We start from the raw sequence: 18,679 nt of genomic DNA, 5'->3' as shown, positions 1-18,679 counted from the left end.
TTAGCTTTGTCTAGAGACATTTTCACTTGTCACCTTCAAGCACTATGAAGGGGGTCCCAATACCACATGGGGTGCAGAGCACATGTGTCTCTTTGCAGAGGAGCCTCTGTGCACAGAAGGGGAGGAGCTGGCCCTGTTCTCCCACTTCCTTCTTGGACAGAGGGTGCTGAGTGTTCCTTCAGGAAGTGGCCACCCTAGAGAGTCCCCAGCATTCTCGGCACCCTGAATCAGTGTGACACTGGCTGTAGGCACCACAGAAGGGGCCCGAGGTCTGAAGACTCAGGGTGCAGGGAGAAATCAAAGTGGAGTACGTGTCTGGCTTCACTTCTGTTAGATGCTGGGTATCGGGAGTTCTTCCTACAATTCATGAAGAAACTCCTGCTGCTCTTCCGCGTACTTTATCCTGGAAAAGAGAACTTGTTCCCCTGGCAGAAAAGACTTCCACTGGTGAAAGAAGGTAAGGAAATCTCTTGGCAGCCTGGGCATCCCATGACTCACTTTTATTTCTGCTTGAAATTGATTCCCAGCTATGCATTTTCAGAAACTTGATTTTATCTGATCTTGTACTTCCAAAATTATTCTCACTGCAATGGGAAGAAACGAACTGGCAATTCTGTGTCATGGTGAGAGCTGTACTTACCAAAAGGATCAAAATGCTCCCGTTTGAGAGGTCAAGGCACTCTGGTCTCAGTCGGAAAATATATGTGGGAGAGGAAATGAAGCCAGAGGGTGGATATTGGGTGGTCTGAAGGAACATTCTGTGTTTCTCCTGGTAATGTCATCCACTCCCTCCCACAGGAATGGATTAAGTAAGTGCCACTCAGGGAGGAACCTTGTCTGTCTTGTTCAGCATTGTACCACAGCATCTAGAGTGATCAGAAGTGCTCAGCACATCCATGATGAATGAATGGAAGGGCAGCTAGTTGAATGGATGAATCTTTATTAATTCCTTGGGGCGCTGCCTATGAGAATTTCCCCTGATGCTTCTGGGAAGATTAGACTCCCTCCTCTGGGTTTCCATGACATTTTGAATTAAACGTCTTAACTCATAGTGTCGAAACTATTTGCTTATGTATCTGTTTTCCTTAAAAGACCGTGAGCTCCACAAACAGGGATTCTGTCTTATTGTTCTTTTTTCTTAAGTGGGATGTTGTTTTCTTTTCTTTTAAACTTAAGTTAAGTCGCTGAGTCCTGTCCGACTCTTTGCGACCCCATGGACTGTAGCCCACCAGGCTCCTCCGTCCATGGGATTCTCCAGGCAAGAATACTGGAGTGGGTTGCTATTTCCTTCTCCAGGGCTTTTAAACTTAATTTTATTTATTTATTTACTAGTTTTAGTTGCAATGGGTCTTTGTTGGTGCTCACGGGCTTTCTCTAGCTGCACTGAGCGGGGGCTACTTTTCCTTGTGGTACACACTTCTCATTGCGGTGGCTTCTTTTTTCGCAGAACACGGGCTCTGGGTACATGGCCTTCAGTAGTTGAAGCTCACAGGCCCTAGAGTACAGCCTCAGAAATTGTGGCTCACAAGCCTAATTGCCCTGAAATTCGGTCTTATTTTTCCAGATAGCTAACTATAAACATTTCACATAGTACTCTAGTACATGGCAAATATTCATTGAATACAATGATAATACTGTGGCAGCCTTGTGAATATCTCAGCTTGTGGGAAGTACTTGTTGAGTGGATCAGGATATTACATTAATCAAGGCCCCTTTGCTTCTTTGGTGTTGGCCTTTGCTTTTTGCTGCTTCCCAGGGAAAAAGTATCCTTCTTCTTATTATTATTTTTCAAAAATATTTATTTTTATTCATTTGGTTGCTCCAGGTCTTAGCTGTGGCATGCAACTCTTAGTTGTGGTGTATGGGATCTAGTTCCTCAACTGGGAATTGAACCTGGTCACCGTGCATTGGGAGCACAGAATCTTAGCTACTGGATCACCAGGGAAGCCCCAGAAATCCTTTTATTTTCAGCTGTTATTACAGTATCCTCTCTGCTCAGGATGTAATACACGGTTTACGTTATCTATTTTCAGCTGTTATTACAATATCCTCTCTGCTGAACCCACAAATATGCTGAACGGTTTCCATGGTTTACATTGCCAGGGTCAAATTAGTCACCTCCTGATGTTATGCAAAGAGACACCTTAATCTTATCATCAAGCCATCTCTGTGTCTTAGAATTTCCACAGTTTGTTGTGATCCACACAGTCAAAGGCTTTGGCATAGTCAATAAAGCAGAAGTAGATGTTTTTCTGGAACTCTCTTGCTTTTTTGATGATTCGATGAATGTTGGCTATTTGATCTCTGGTTCCCATGCCTTTTCTAAATCCAGCTTGAACATATGTAAATTCACAGTTCACATACTGTTGAAGCCTGGCTTGGAGAATTTTGAGCATTACTTAGCATGTGAGATGAGTGCAATTGTGTGGTAGTTTGAACATTCTTTGGCATTGCCTTTCTTTGAGATTAGAATGAAAACTGACCTTTTCCAGTCCTTTGGCCACTGCTGAGTTTTCCAAATTTGCTGGCATATTGAGTACAGCACTTTCACAGTATCATCTTTTAGGATCTGAAATAGCTCAACTGGAATTCCATCACCTCCACTAGCTTTGTTCGTAGTGATGCTTCCTAACGTCCACTTGACTTAGCATTCCAGAATGTCTGGTTCTAGGTGAGTGATCACACATCATCGTTGTTATCTGGGTCATGAAAATCTTTTTTGTAAAGTTCTTCTGTGTATTCTTGCCACCTCTTCTTAATATCTTCTACTTCTGTTAAGTCTCTACGATTTCTGTCTTTTATTGAGCCCATCTTTGCATGAAATATTCCTTTGGTATCTCTAATTTTCTTGAAGAGATCTCTAGTCTTTCCCATTCTATTGGTTTTCTCTATTTCTTTGCATTGATCCCTGAGGAAGGCTTTCTTATCTCTCCTTGCTGTTCTTTGGAACTCTGCATTCAGATGGGTTTTCCTTTGCTTTTCTCCTTTGCCTTTAGCTTCTCTTCTTTCCTCATCTCTTTGTAAGTCATTTTGGCTCATCTCTATTATCACCTACTTTATCCTCTTTTCTGGAGACTGCACTTCCTCCTATAGGGACATTTGCCTTCCAACCAGGTCACAGTTCCCTGGGGACCAGGTGGGGATTTACATGGCATCACCGGTAACTCTGAAAAAAGCAAGTGGTCACATGTGGGCATCAGTCCTCACCCAGAAATAATATTCAGTGTTCTGAGATCAGGAATCTAAAAAGTCAAGACTTAAATTGAGTGGCAGACACACATTTGTGAGCGGGGCAGGCTAACCAGTCTGAAACAAGGTAAATACTCAAGTAGGGTAAAATCGGCAATAACCAGGAAATGGTGATGGAGCCTGACGCTTTGGCAGAGTTTGCTGCAGCAGCACACGTGCACAAGGACCTGATGGATAGGTTCCTGGAGCCCATGGACGTGGATAGTTTAAGTGGCCGAGGAGGTGGGGAAAGGGAAGGCTGGAAACTTAGAGTTATCTTGGAAGTTTCTTTGAGTGCTGGTGCAAGGCTGACTAGACCAGAGTGACACAGCTGTGCATTTATTGGGAAGAACCAGTTGTATGTATTCATCTCAGCCATTGTATTCTTATTTAAGGCCTCCCCCTACCCACCCCCCCACCTGCCAGGGCTTCCGTGGTAGCTCAGCTGGTAAAGAATCCACCTGCAATGTGGGAGACCTGGGTTTGATCCCTGGGTTGGGAAGATCCCCTGGAGAAGGAAAAGGCTTCCCACTCCAGTGTTCTGGCCTGAAGAATCCCATATAGAATCTATGGGGTTGCAAAGAGTTGAACTCAACTGAGCGACTTACACTTTCACCTCACCTGCCAGAAGGCCTTGCATCCTGCACTTGTATTCATCCAGTTGTGTTGCACACGGAGAATCCCTGTGATGACTGCTCCTTGCTCCTTGAGGAGGTAGCTTCTCTGTGTCAGCATCCTGAAGGTTTGGAAACCCTCTTAGTTATTTGAGCCAAACTCTAAAGCTGGCCAGAATCTAGATCTAGCTAACTGCACCCTTCATGTGTTTCCTAAACCAGATACTTTCCTGACTGATTCTTCCTCTGTATCATCTGTAAGTTTGTCTTTATCAGGTTTGTCCACAGTGCCAACCTGTTTTTTTTTTTTTTGAGCAGTTGTAGTTTCCTAAAGGCCTTCTTTGGGCTTCCCAGGTGGCGCTAGTGATGACCCACCTGCCAATGCAGGAGATGCCGGAGACGTGGGTTTGATCCCTGGGTTGGGAAGATCCCCTGGAGGAGAGCATGGCATGGCAACACACTCCAATATCCTTGCCTGGAGAATTCCATGGACAGAGGAGCCTGGCGGGCTACAGTCCGTAGGGTTGCAAGGAGTTGGACATGACTGAAGCGACTTAGCATGCACACACATCAAAGGATTCTTTACAAGTTTCTGTTTTCCTCAAACAGGCTTATTAAAGGTTTTGACGCCCTTAAGTTTTCTAGGAGGTTTTCCCTGCTAGCCCCATGTCTGTACTGCCGGGGATTCATCTCAACATCTCCCAGCCTGATTTTTCATGCAAGAGAAGAAAGAATACCTTCTCTAGAACCTCCTTTTGGGAAAAAGAGAAAGGAACCCACCTGTCTTTACTTTAAAGGTTTGTGGTTTCATGTATATTCTTCAAGGCAAAATATTTGAAACTTGTCCATGTTTTTGCCATCTTTCTCATAAATGATACCAAGTTCTCAGAACAGGGAAACAGTTAAGACATTCCATGAATTTTCACTTTCAATTATTAGATTTGTTTAAAATCTTATAGTTAATACATTTTTCAGGTCTAGAGAGTTGATTTTGAGTGACGTGTATAATACAAATGGCACAAAGATATCTGATAAAGATAATACTGGGACTTCCCTGCTGGTCTCGTAGTTAAGGCTCCCAGCTTCCACTGCCGGGGGCACAGGTTCAGTCCCTGATCAGGGAAGTAAGATCTCACATGCCTTAAATAATTTTTTTTAATAAGAACTATTTTAACCCAGTAATGTTTATTATATGTAGATTTCAAAGTCTAAGGAGTTCTTTTCCCATAAAACCAATCACACCATACAAAAAAAGCTTAGTAAGACTAGTTAAAATTCAACTGTACTTTAATTTGGGGTAATGAAATCCAATCTGACAGAAAGTTTACGATCATCCCAAGGCAGAATCAGAGAGAGAAAACCAAAGCATTTCATGAAAGCTGCTGATTGCAACTTTGCCGAGAGTGTACTAATAAAACATCCAGTTCACTGCTAAAGCCAGGCGTGGTCGTTTGAAACAGAAAGAGTGTGTTTATTGCTTAGGATGGGTCAATTACTGTAACTGTGCAAAGAAAGGAAACCAAAGGAGGGCTGCCTGCTAACAAACACAAAATTCACCATTCTGGCTGTTGTATGTTATTTTATAAGCTTTAATAATGTTAAAGTCATATACAGGTAAGTTAACTTGCAACTAGCTTAATAATTGCAACAAAGTGACAATAAAATCACCACAATATTGTAATTAGCCTCCAATTAAAATAAATTAGTTTAAAAAATTAAAAAGTTAGCTTTAGCATGTTTCAAAAGTAAATGCCGCAAGGTGAACTCTTGTTATTAATAGAAACTGATAGACCAAGGACAAAAATCCTTTCAGATTCTGAGAAGTAGTATTGAGAATCATTTTCTCAGCAGTATTTAGATTGCTGCTTGCTTTTTGTGCTTTATAGACATCGTATTGACCTTTGGCACCCGGAGAAACAGGCGGGAAGGGAGAAAGGCCAATTATTTACTACCTGCCAGAAGATTCAGGATTGTGTAAATGCCCTAACTCCAGAGCCGTGGTCTGTGTTGGTTTCTGAATATCTGCAGCTCTTGATCTATGCGCATAGGCAATTGGAATTCACCAACCTATTGAGTAACTGTTCATCTCTACCAGTTTTGTTCCTTGGCTAGTCCCATATCAATGCAGAGAGCTCCATCCAGCTAGAATTGAATGCCTGTTTTATTTTAACCAGTGTACCTTAATTTCATATACATTCATTACTTAAGTTTCTATGATATGTGAAAATGCTATTTTCATATGATACCATGATAATTAGCATTGCATAATCTTTTTCTGAAATTCTGGAATGACCCCCATGCTTTATTTCTGTTTTCATAGTACATAGATGTACGTAGTACAGTGAGATCTCTCATTAATTTGTGTCCTCTTTGTTCATACAGATATCATCATTACTGTAATAAGTTAGATCACACACATCTATCAATAAGTTATAAAATGAAAGAGCTTCATCACCATTTTTATGAGCAACCTTCTTTCCAATACTTTTTGAATATTTATTTATATTCCAGGTCTGGAGATTTGTTTCAACCTGCCCTCATGAATGGGCTGCCTGGTGTTTCAAAAATCTCAAGGTATTCAATAAAGACGTGAGTGCCAAATTTTTTTATTATTATTAAAGTACAGTAGACTTACAATGATGTGTTAGTTCCAGGTGACCTGCAAAGTGATTCATGTGTATATGTGTATGTGTTTGTGTGTGTATACCTTTTCAAGTTTTTTCTGTTATAATCTATTATAAGATATGGAATATAGTTCCCTGTCCTATACTCTAGGTTCTTGTGCCTTATCTATTTTATATATAGCACTGTGTATCTGTTAATCCCAAACTCCTAATTTATCTCCTTCCTTTGCTCTCCCCTTGGGTAACCACAAGTTTGTTTCCTATGTCTGTGAATCTGTTTATGTTTTATAAATAAGTTCGTTTGTATCATTTCTTTTTAGATTCTACATAGAAGGAATATCATATGATATTTGTTTTTCTCTGCCTTACTTCACTTAATATGATAATCTCTGGGTCCACCCAAGTTGCCATAAATGGCAGTATTTCATTATTTTTTATGGATGAGTAATATTCCCTTGTAGATATATACCACATCTTCTTTATCCATTCATTTGTCACTGGACATTAGGTTGCATCCATGTCTAGGCTATTGTAAATAGTGCTTCAGGGAATAATTAATAATTAATCCAAGTATACATGGATTAATATTATTTTGAATTATAGTAAGTATTTTCCAGATATATGCTCAGGAGTGGGATTTCTGGATCATATGGCAACTCTAGATTTTTAAGGAACATCCATAGTGTTGTCTCTGGAGAAGGAAATGGCAACCCACTCCAGTACTCTTGCCTAGAGACTTCTGTGGACAGAGGAGCCTGGTGGGCTGCTGTCCATGGGGTCACACAGAGTCGGACACGACTGAAGTGACTTAGCATGCATGCATGCATTGGAGAAGGAAATGGCAATCCACTCCAGTGTTCTGGCCTGGAGAATCCCAGGGACGGGGCAGCCTGGTGGGCTGCCATCTATGGGGTCGCACAGAGTCAGACACGACTGAAGTGACTTAGCAGCAGCAGCAGCATAGTGTTCTCCAGGCTTCCCTCATAGCTCAGTTGGTAAAGAATCCACCTGCAATGCAGAAGACCTGGGTTTGATTCCTGGGTCGGGAAGAGCCCCCAGAGAAGGAAATGGCAATCCACTCCAGTATTCTTGCCTGGAGAATCCCATGGACAGAGGAGCCTGGCAGGCTACAGTCCATGGGATCGCAAGAGTCAGACATGACTTAGTGACTAAACCAGCACCATACTGTTCTCCACAGTGCCTGCATCAGTTTGCAGCCATTTCTTCACATCCTTTCCAGCATTTGTTATGTGTAGACTTATTTTTTTATCTTTTTTTAAAAATTTTACTTTACAATACTGTATTGGTTTTGCCATACATCAACATGAATCAGCCACGGGTGTACACCTGTTCCCAATCCTGAACCCCGCTCCCAGCTTCCTCCCCATACCATCTCTCTGGGTCATCCCAGTGCACCAGCCCCAAGCATCCTGTATCCTGCATTGAACCTAGACTGGCGATTCATTTCTTATATGATATTATACATGTTTCAATGCCATTCTCCCAAATTATCTCACCCTCTCCCTCTCCCACAGAGTCCAAAAGACTGTTCTTTATATCTGTGTCTCTTTTGCTGTCTCACATACAGGGTTATCATTATCATCTTTCTAAATTCCATATATGTGTGTTAGTAGACTTTTTGATGATGGCTGTTCTGACCTGTGTGAGGCAAATCATTATGGTTTTGATTTACATTTCTTTAATAATTAGTGATGCTGAGCATCTTTCCACATACCTGTTGCCCATCTGTGCATCTTTGAAAAAAAAGTCTGTTTAGTTCTTCTGCTCATTTTTGATTGGCTTGCTTTTTATTTTATACTGACCTGTATGATCTATTTGTATATTTTGGAAATTAAGCCCTTATCTGTCACATGGTTTACAAATATTTTCTCCCAGTTCATAGGTTGTCTTTTTGTTTTATTTATGGTTTTCTCTGCTGGCAAATGCATATAAGCTCAATTGTGTGTTTAGTTTATTATTTTTAAAACTTTTGGAGGGTAGGCTGTGCAGTGTGGTTTGTAGGGCCTTAGTTCCCTTACCAGGGATCATCTCATGCCCTCTGCTATGGAAGTTTGGAGTCTTAAGCATTGGACCCCCGTGAAATTCCCTCATTTATTTTTGCTTTTATTTCTTTTGCTTTGGGAGAGCAGCCTAAGAAAGTATTGGTATGACTCTTCTAGAGGTTTTATGGTGTCATTATTTATAATTAAGTCTGCAAGCCACCTTACGTACGGTGTGAAGGAGTTTTCTACTTTCATTGATTTATATGCAGCTGTTCAGCTTTCCCAAAGTCACTTGCCCAAGAAACTGTCTTTTCTCTTGCCTCCTTTGTCAAAGATTAACTAACAGTAGGTGTGTGGTGTATGTCATTTTTTAGGAAGTGTTTTTGAGCATTAAGGAAAGGTCATGTTTCTATTAAAACAAGGTCTCTAAATTAAGGAATCTTAGCAGTGCTTAGAAGAATGTCTGTAGATCAAAGTTTTAATCAGAAAAAAATTGGGGAAGGAAGCTGGAGGATTTCCGTTTTTATTAAAAAAAAAAAGTTGGGGAGGGGGCAGGTTAACAAAAGTTCACTGTGTGGGAAAACACTCACTAGAAAAAATGTGATTCTCCTGTCTTTAGAAGTCACAAGATATACCTTCATGGCTTTGTGATTTCACGCAGTTCCCCATGTCACCTCTGGGAGCCATTACCAGATGGTGAACACTCACAGCTAATACTAAGTGCTTATTCTTGATGTCAAGTGCCCGGTGTTCAGTAAATACGGGCTCCCTCCCTTCCTTCCTGCCCACTTGGAGAAGAAAAACAGAGGCGATCACAGAAGCTTCACAGACTGAAGTGATTTTTAAAGTACCAAAGAAGTAAGGCTGCAATTAGAGCAAAGGGGAAGACATGTTTAAAGAGAAGGTTGTAGGTTTATTGTGGGAAAGAAGGTCTCATCATTTGGGAAGGTTTTGGGGGCCATTCTGGAAGCATCTACTCTTTTTCATTGGCCTTCTGTCAGCAGCCATTAGCTGCTGAGATCATTTCTGAAGTTTGTTTTCGGCTAATGAGGACTTCTCCTTTGCAGTAAGTCTGCACTGGCCCTAGTCTTGGCAGACACTGCCCGACTGACAGTGGGCACCCAGGAAGGAAAGGCTGTCTCCCTCTCAGAGAGCGGAGACTTTTCCTCCTTCAGAAATTCCCAGGTGCAGGTTCTGGGTTGAGCGGGGAGGGGAGTCTAGCTGGATCTGAGAGAAGTTGTCCTCAACTTCCTGAAAGTAAGTTAAGTTCTGGCTTCTCGATGCCACCATTGCCTGCATTTTGGCAGAGAACCACAGACAGGCAGAGGAGTGGGAGAGCTCTCTGATGGAAACAAAGGAGGGTTTTTCAGGTACCCTGATGGGGAACTGTGAGCCCAGGGAAGTGGGAGGTGGCCAACAGGAAGTGGGGTGTCCTGTGTGACCGGTTGTTATCATTGTCGTTTATAGTTACCCAGTCATGTCCGACTCTTTGTGACCCCACGGACTGTAGCCTGCCAAGCTCCTCTGTCCATGAGATTTCTCAGGCAAGGATACTGAAGTGGGTTGCCATTTCCTAGTCCAGGGGATCTTCCCAACCTGGGGATTGAACCCACTTCTCCTGCATTAGCAGGCAGATTCTTTACTACCGAGCTACCAGGGAAGCCCCATGTGATCAGTTAGGGGTGCATATTTGACTTCTGCTTGGTCCCAAGTTGGAAGCAGGGACAAAAATTAGAGAAGTTGGCAGCTGTTAACCAAGTCTGGCTGTTTGGATTTCACAGAAATTGCTGATTGGTTTCCTTTGTTGTCGGAGACCACCATCCAACTTCCCCCAAGTCTGACGTGCCACAGGCAGACTGCCTTCCCAGGCCAGTTACTGTAGATAAGGGCTTGGTTTGGGGGCAGGGTGCTACAGGTGGTAGGTGAGAGCTGTGTTTTTATATATGGTCTGGCTACATCCATTTGTGGATTCAGTCTCTTGCTGAGGGTGGCATGTTGCCCTCAGGGGTTGGTCCTAAGCAGGGCTTTTAGGACGAGACCCAGGTGCTTCACTGGGCCTGAATGGACCCACTCCAGCCCTTGCACACATCTATTTCCTACAGGATTTGCGTAGGGAGGGGTGTCAGCTGATTCTGATTTTTTTTTTCAGGACAGTTGTGGACATAACATTTAAATCTTTGCTGAAGTCTCTTAGCTTCAGTGTCTTATTTCAAAACTGAAGCCAAAGTAGCATTTTGGGCTAGAAGGAAATTTTAAAACTTCAGAAGGAAAAGACTTTAAGAACTGTCATTAAGTGGAGGTTGTATGTAGAGATGAGGGCTGATTATATGGGTTTGGTAGCTGTGGGTTCTTGATATGCAAATATACCTCCGAGAAGGAAATATGAATCTGGAGACTGGGAGATTTTTCTGGCTGCATGATCCTGAATAAATTGCTGATCTTCTTGAAGTCTCATAAATATATTAAAGCCAGTATTATTGCCCTTGCTAATTTTGCAGAGTTGCAGCCTTCCTGGAGATTTCATGTGTTTAAAAGAGTATTTGAAGCCCTTTGCTATGATTGTACTGTCTTCATTGAGCACATTTCTGCCTTGCAAGCTGCCTGCTCTGCAGAGTGATTGAGCATTAGTGAGTGTTAGACGCTCAGTCATATCCAACTCTTTGCAACTCCATGGACTGTAGACTGCCAAGTTCGTGGGAATTCTCCAGGCAGGAATACTGGAGTGGGTTGCTATTTCCTTCTCCAAGGGATCTTCCTAACCCAGGGATCGAACCCAGGTCTCATTCATTGCAGACAGATTCTTTGCTGTCTGAACCACCAGGGAAGCTCCCTGCTCAGCAGTTCAGTTCAGTTCAGTCACTTAGTCAGGTCCGACTCTTTGTGACCCCATGAACCGCAGCATGCCAGACCTCCCTGTCCATCACCAGCTCTTGAAGTTTACCCAAACTCGTGTCTATTGAGTCAGTGATGCCATCCAGCCATCTCATCCTCTGTTGTCCCCTTCTCCCCCTGCCCTCAATCTTTCCCAGTATCAGGGTCTTTTCAAATAGTCAGTTCTTTGAATCAGTTGGCCAAAGTATATGAGTTTCAGCTTCAACATCAGTCCCTCCAATGAACCCCCAGGACTGATCTCCTTTAGGATGGACTGGTTGGATCTCCTTGTACTCTTAAGAGTCTTCTCCAACACCACAGTTCAAAAGCATCAATTCTTCTGCGCTCAGCCTTCTTTATAGTCCAACTCTCACATCCATACATGACTAGTGGAAAAACCATAGCCTTGACTAGACGGACCTTTGTTGACAAAGTAATGTCTCTGCTTTTTAATATGCTGTCTAGGTTGGTCATAACTTTTCTTCCAAGGAGTAAGTGTCTTTTTATTTCATGGCTGCAATCACCATCTGCAGTGATTTTGGAGCCCCCCAAAATAAAACCAGCCATTGTTTCCACTGTTTCCCCATCTATTTTCCATGAAGCGATGGGACCAGATGCCATGATCTTAGTTTTCTGAATGTTGAGCTTTAAGCCAACTTTTTTGCTCTCCTCTTTCACTTTCATCAAGAGGCTCTTTAGAGTTCCTATCAAATACCGCTCTGTAAGCAGAAGTGGGCATATCTTATTAACTTCCAACTTGGGGCAAGTGCTACTCTTAATTTTAATCATGCAAGCCTCCTTATTGCCTACAAAATGAATCTGAACTCTTAGAATGGTATCAAGGCCCTTCAAATCTAGCCCTGGCTTTAGTCTGTCTGTAGGCCTCTCAGCAAGCCTTTACTCTCCCTAAAGGAATCAGAGGTTGGGTCTCAGGTCTTGGGAGGGGGCCTGGCAAGGCAAGGCAGGCCTGTCCTAGAAAGCCAGGGTCACTCCAATTCCAAAGAAAGGCAATGCAGAAGAATGCTCAAACTATCGCACAATTGCACTCATCTCACATGCTAGTAAAGTAATGCTCAAAATTCTCCAAGCCAGGCTTCAGCAATACATGAACTGTGAACTCCCTGATGTTCAAGCTGGTTTTAGAAAAGGCAGAGGAACCAGAGATCAAATTGCCAACATCCGCTGGATCATGGAAAATGCAAGAGAGTTCCAGAAAAACATCTATTTCTGCTTTATTGACTATGCCAAAGCCTTTGACTGTGTGGATCACAATACACTGTGGAAAATTCTGAAAGAGATGGGAATACCAGACCACCTAACCTGCCTGTTGAGAAATCTGTATGCAGGCCAGGAAGCAACAGTTAGACCTGGACATGGAACAACAGACTGGTTCCAAACAGGAAAAGGAGTATGTCAAGGCTGTATATTGTCACCCTGCTTATTTAACTTATATGCAGAGTACATCATGAGAAACGCTGGACTGGAAGAAACACAAGCTGGAATCAAGATTGCTGGGAGAAATATCAATAACCTCAGATATGCAGATGACACCACCCTTAGGGCAGAAAGTGAAGAGGAGCTAAAAAGCCTCTTGATGAAAGTGAAAGAGGAGAGTGAAAAAGTTGGCTTAAAGCTCAACATTCAGAAAATGAAGATCATGGCATCTGGTCCCATCACTTCGTGGGAAATAGATGGAGAAACAGTGGAAACAGTGTCAGACTTTATTTTTGGGGGCTCCAAAATCACTGCAGATGGTAACTGCAGCCATGAAATTAAAAGACGCTTACTCCTTGGAAGAAAAGTTATGACCAACCTATATAGCATATTGAAAAGCAGAGACATTACTTTGCTGACTAAAGTCCGTCTAGTCAAGGCTATGATTTTCCCTGTGGTCATGTATGGATGTGAGAGTTGGACTGTGAAGAAGGCTGAGTGCCCAAGAATTGATGCTTTTGAACTGTGGTGTTGGAGAAGACTCTTGAGAGTCCCTTGGACTGCAAGGAGATCCAACCAGTCCATTCTGAAGGAGATCAGTCCTGGGATTTCTTTGGAAGGAATGATGCTAAAGCTGAAGCTCCAGTACTTTGGCTACCTCATGCGAAGAGTTGACTCATTGGAAAAGCCTCTGATGCTGGGAGGGATTGGGGGCAGGAGGAGAAGAGGACGACAGAGGATGAGATGGTTGGATGGCATCACTGACTTGATGGACGTGAGTCTGAGTGAACTCCGGGAGATGGTGATGAACAGGGAGGCCTGGCATGCTGCGATTCATGGGGTCACAAAGAGTCAGACACGACTGAGCGACTCAACTGAACTGAACTGAACTGATATTCAAGTTAGTGAGATGGGGAATAAGATGAGAATGTTCTAGGCATAGAGATGGGGCAGTCTTGTTCTCAAGAATAAGGTACAGGCCCAGATACTCCAGAGCCCTTGAGGATGTATGTGAGGGTGACTCTGTGCCTGTAGAGAGATAGGATGCAGAGCTTGGTGATGCTGTCTGGCTGTGATTTAAGGAACCCAAGACTGGAGAAGTAAAGTGAGTTTGGCATCCAAAGTCATATTCCTCACTGGCAGCAAAGCTAGGCTTAGAGCTCCGTTCATGTGATTCCCACAGGCTAGGGGTAGAGTGTTCCCTCTCCGGGGTCTTCACACAGTCACTTTGGGGGCTCTCCGTTTCTCTGGTGGTGCTCCATGTGCTTTGGGAGCGAGGGATTAAGGAGGAGGCATTTAATGCAGGCAGGTGTGCATTTTCCAGTTTATTATTGACAGGTTCTAGGGTAAGATTTTGATGGAAAAATCTGCAGCTGAAAGAAAGCCTGACAATGACCATTACAATTTCTAGTCCTCTCTGAAGAACTGGAGAATCCAGAGAATAAAAGCCTGGAGCTCAACAGCGCGACACTGGTCCACAAATCTATCAGAACAGGGCAGATTCTCCACAAACGAGGACAACACAGTATGTACGAAAAACGTATGCCTTCAGTAAGGGGTTTCATGAGGAGCTTCGGCATTGGCAATTCTCAGGAAGGTGCCTAGCTGTGACTTGCCATTATCTCCATTGTGACTTGCCCGTTAGGAAACCACTAGCATTTACTGTGCCTCTTCAGGGTCCATTTTATATATTTTGCTCTCTAGGAGCCAGAGTAAAGGAACAGAAATCTATTTCAGCTAGCTCAAATAATCCGGGGTGTGTGTGATATTTTTAGAACCTAAGGCAGAAAATGCAAGGCATCTTATTGGAATCAGAAACCCAGGTTGCTCTCTGTCTTGCAAGGGCCTTTGTGGTTCCACTTTGCTCCTCTCCAACCTCTCTCTCTCTCTCTCTTCCTCTTGTCTACACTCCAACATGAGTGACAGGTCAATTACATGACATCACGGTCAGACTACGTTCTCTGAGAATCCTTTGGTTGGATTTTTAAGAGACAGGCTCTGATGGACTCAGCACGGTCTGCAGAACAACTTTCCCTGAGACAGATACTCCCTCACTCCCGGCCCAATCAACTCTGATGGAGGAGACGGAGGTCTGGAGGAAGTGAGACAGCAGATGACTTCTCTCCTTTCTTTGGTCCATGCCAATACTCTTGAAAGTTGTCATCGCCTATAGTGAAAAACGGGCAGCCTGTTCCTTGGGACTGTACGCAAGGTCAGAAAGTCAGAAAACCATGCAAGAAGCTTTAACACAGATTCATTCTTTTTTATTCTTTTTTCCTGCAGGAGCCAGGTTGCCCTGAAGACCATGAACTTGTCTTCTGAGCACTGCAACATGTCAGACTGGCTGAGGCTGGAAGCAACCGTGAAGATCTCCGTGTACGTGGTGGCTTTCTCCTTCACCACGCTCATCACAGTCATCATTATCACCATCGTATCACAGAATTCAAAACTGAGGAAAGAGGTTCGATACATCCTCCTCTGTCACCACCTGCTGTGCATCTCCTCCTACTGTGGCCTGGGGGTGGTTTTCCAAGGGATGCGAGCCTTCCTGGCCGACAGCCCCGTCCTGGTGTGCTGGGTGGTGTTTGGGGCACAGCTGAGAGTTGGAGAAGGGATCCTCTTCACTCTGGCCTTGATGGCTGCCCATACGTACCTGGTGATCTGCTGGCCCTTGACATCTGTGTCCTTTATAGATTCCATTAAGTATAAGATTCTGGCTGGGACTTGGCTCATTACTATACTGAAGAATGCTTGCCTCTTCCTCATAGAGGGCACTGGCCCTACTCAGATTGCTCTTTTAAAATCTGAACCCCTTTGCCCAGTGGTCTTGAATGGCATTCCTGCCAGAGCCATTGGCATGGTTTTCCTTTTCCTTCTTCTGTCTATCATTCTTGTAAGTTACTCCCTGATATACAAAGAAGGGAAACGGGCTGGCCATTTTAATAGGTCAAATATCAAAGCAAGGAAAACTGTCCTTATTCATTTAGTACAATTGGGCTTGCACGTAATACCAACTCTGTTATTCATTGGTTTGGGAAAGATGTGTGGAGTGTTTTTCTTTGCTTTAAATCTGGTGCTTTTTGGAGTCTTTGCCTTTGCCCAGTGTTTCAACCCTCTGATCTATGGGCTCTGGAATAGAGAGTTGCAAAGCAGATTATACCACTGTATGTGCGGTCAACTGTGGTGTGGTCACCGTGGTGTGACTAGCAGAGTGTCAGTTTAAATAAAAATTCAGCCGTTTTGAATCAATAACGCTAGTCCTAATGGACCACCAGCTAGGGGTGAGCATTTGCTATTCTCTCAACCTAAAACTGAGGCCTTGATTTGATTTTGAGAGTAATATGAGTAAATCAAAGGTATCAATCTGCCTTACAAACTTTGACTACTGTGTCCACTGAATTGGACTCAGAGAAATCATTTTATGTCTTTAATTCTATACCCAGATTAGCATTTGGGGCAACATGCCTCATTGTGTTTCGGGAGTTGAGCAGTTTTTTTGGTGAATGCACTTGTTTCTAGAAACCAAGAAATGGACATGGTTGATAGGGAGGGAAGTTTGGCTGTTTCACTTGTATTAAGTAGGGGCAGGTTTGGCTCCATGTGATAACAAGTCAGCAACAAAATGAGAGTGACTTTAAAAAGTTAGAGGTTGATTTTTTTCCTTATGTAAAAGAAATCTGGAGCTACACAATCCAGGCCTATGTGGTAACTCTGTAGGCCACAGAGATGATTCCCTTCTACTCTGCCATGATTAGTGTACTACCTCATGACCCAGGATGGCTGTTAGTGCTCCTGTCATCACACTCACACTCCAGCCAACAGGAAGGAGGAAGGGGCAAAGAAGTCTCTGTACCTTCCTTCTAAAGACACTTTTCAGAAGTTGCAAAACACTTTCTCTTACATCTAACTGGCTAAATTTTAGTCATTTGGCTATGACCTAGCTTTAAGGGAGAGTAGCAGTGTAGCAGTGTTCTGTTAAAAGTTGGGTTTCTTAATACTAAGAAAATAAGTAAGAGGAGATATTGGATAACAAAATTATTTCAGGGACCATTTTTCTCTTGACCAAATAGAATACAAAGAAACACAATGGATAGATTATGATCATCATAAAAATATACTCTACCTTTTAAAATGATATATAGATACAGAGTTATCTGTTCTGGATCCCATAAAACTTTAATTGTATTATGTCAAAGAGAATGGCATCAATAAAGAGATCACTGAACTGGTTTAAACATGGGAACTCATAATTTAAGTCTAAGTAAGTTTGGGGCCGTAGTATGAAATAACTTCTTTCACAGAAGTCTCCATATGATATTTATTTAGATAAAACACCCATTTCTGAATCAGTCAGGATTCAGTCTAGAAACAGGAATTGTTACCATAAATATATTGCCCCATAAAGATTTAATACAGGAATTGGATGCATACAAGTCATTGAAAGGGCTAGGGAGTGGAAATCAGGGAACAGCATTTATGGATGTCAAGAGCCAACCAATGCAGCTATAACCTGGAGGTCAGGCAGGTGCTTCTTCCACTGCCTGCCCCACCTCGCCCTGTCCCCTCATGTTACTCATGACTGTGCGACTTTGTTTGGGGAAGAAACAGCAATAGGAAGATGGCCTCCACCTCCTCCATCTTCCAGATCTCATGTGATTGCCTCTAACTGGCAGAACTTAACTGGCACCCAGACTCTAAGAACAAAGGAGTCTGGGAAATGTAGTTCCTAGTTTCACAGAATTGGCAGTACAGAAAGGCACCCTGAAAGGTGTATAAATGAGGACTGAATGATCCAAATCATGGGATCCACCATTATGACATTTATATTTTCAGCTAACAAAACAACAACAAGGACAACAGATGCCATGTATTGAGCAATTCTTATGCTCCTGATACTATTATGTAAACTCTTTTATATACACTATGTCAAGTCCTCCCAACAATTTTCTATGTAGAGATTATTATTCCTGATTTACAAATGAAAAAGGCTGATGCTTATAAAGGTCTTACAGGAGCTTAGGAGGTCAGGATCATCCCTTTAAATTGCCATACACATGACTTGACTCAGGGTGATCATTTCGTTACTGTTGAGAGCTGGACCTTTTGCTTGGGAAATTGGGGCCTTGGTTCTCCACTTTGCTTTGGGTGTGGACAGCTGGCTTGTGGAAAAAAGCTCCTTTTTACTGATTGCTTTGACCACACTCTACACCCTTAGGCCGCCTTGGTTTCAGATACTAGCAGCTGCTGAATCATGTGTCTGGACTCCATTTTGGCTTCCAGTTCTTCTTATGTCCTCTCTGGGTATTCATTCTAAATTTTCCTTCTTCCTCTAAGAATAGCTCTGAGGCTTCAAAGCACCACCTTCTCTTTCGCTTGTGCAATTCTCTCTCCAGGGCAGGCGCGAGTCTCTTACCCTTATCTCCCAGCATCCAGTACAGAGCCTGGTAGATGGCAGATCTCAACAAACGATAAACTAGACTCATCAGTCAGTGAGACATGCCTTGGTACAAACTCTCTCCCCACAAAAACCAAGTTGTTTCTTTGTTTTTGTTGAACTATTAAGCAATCTGAGAGCAGAAAGAGGAAGAAAAACAAAAAAATTGCCCAGGCTTAACTTAATTGTAAGACCTAAATCTAATACTCACAATTTAATTTAACCTCAGAACTTTTAAAACTGTTTTCTAATATCAAAAGGTAACTTCTGCTTGTACCACTGATCATTAGAATGGTTGTTTTATACTTTCAAATGTAAATCATTGCTTTTTAAAATTAAATATTTTGAATTGGGAAGGTATAGTATAAAATTCAAAAGGCTCAAAATGGTATTTAATGAAAATTAAGTCTTCTCTGGGCTTCTCAGGTGGTGATAGTAGTTAAGAACCTACCTGCAAATGCAGGAGATGGA

General features: G+C 42.7%; 1 protein-coding gene across 2 annotated transcripts; it reads left to right on the top strand.

The window, feature by feature from the left end:
• The first annotated feature begins 203 nt into the window (after positions 1-203).
• On the top strand, positions 204-16,273 carry LOC120854281 (olfactory receptor 11H7-like). 2 transcript variants are annotated; one of them, XM_040228179.1, is made up of 4 exons: positions 204-457; positions 4,488-4,639; positions 6,354-6,431; positions 15,065-16,273. In XM_040228179.1, the coding sequence occupies exon 4, from the start codon at positions 15,080-15,082 to the stop codon at positions 15,995-15,997; it is 918 nt and encodes a 305-aa protein (XP_040084113.1). In that variant the 5' UTR covers positions 204-457; positions 4,488-4,639; positions 6,354-6,431; positions 15,065-15,079; the 3' UTR covers positions 15,998-16,273. The 2 variants fall into 2 exon arrangements, with proteins under 2 accessions (XP_040084113.1, XP_040084114.1); XM_040228180.1 differs by lacking the exon at positions 4,488-4,639.
• Positions 16,274-18,679: the final 2,406 nt, after the last annotated feature.

Source organism: Oryx dammah, unplaced genomic scaffold, assembly GCF_014754425.2.
Source record: "Oryx dammah isolate SB20612 unplaced genomic scaffold, SCBI_Odam_1.1 HiC_scaffold_27, whole genome shotgun sequence".
Classification (NCBI taxonomy): domain Eukaryota; kingdom Metazoa; phylum Chordata; class Mammalia; order Artiodactyla; family Bovidae; genus Oryx; species Oryx dammah.
Note: the sequence above shows the minus strand (reverse complement) of the source record. Positions and strands in the feature narration are given on the sequence as shown.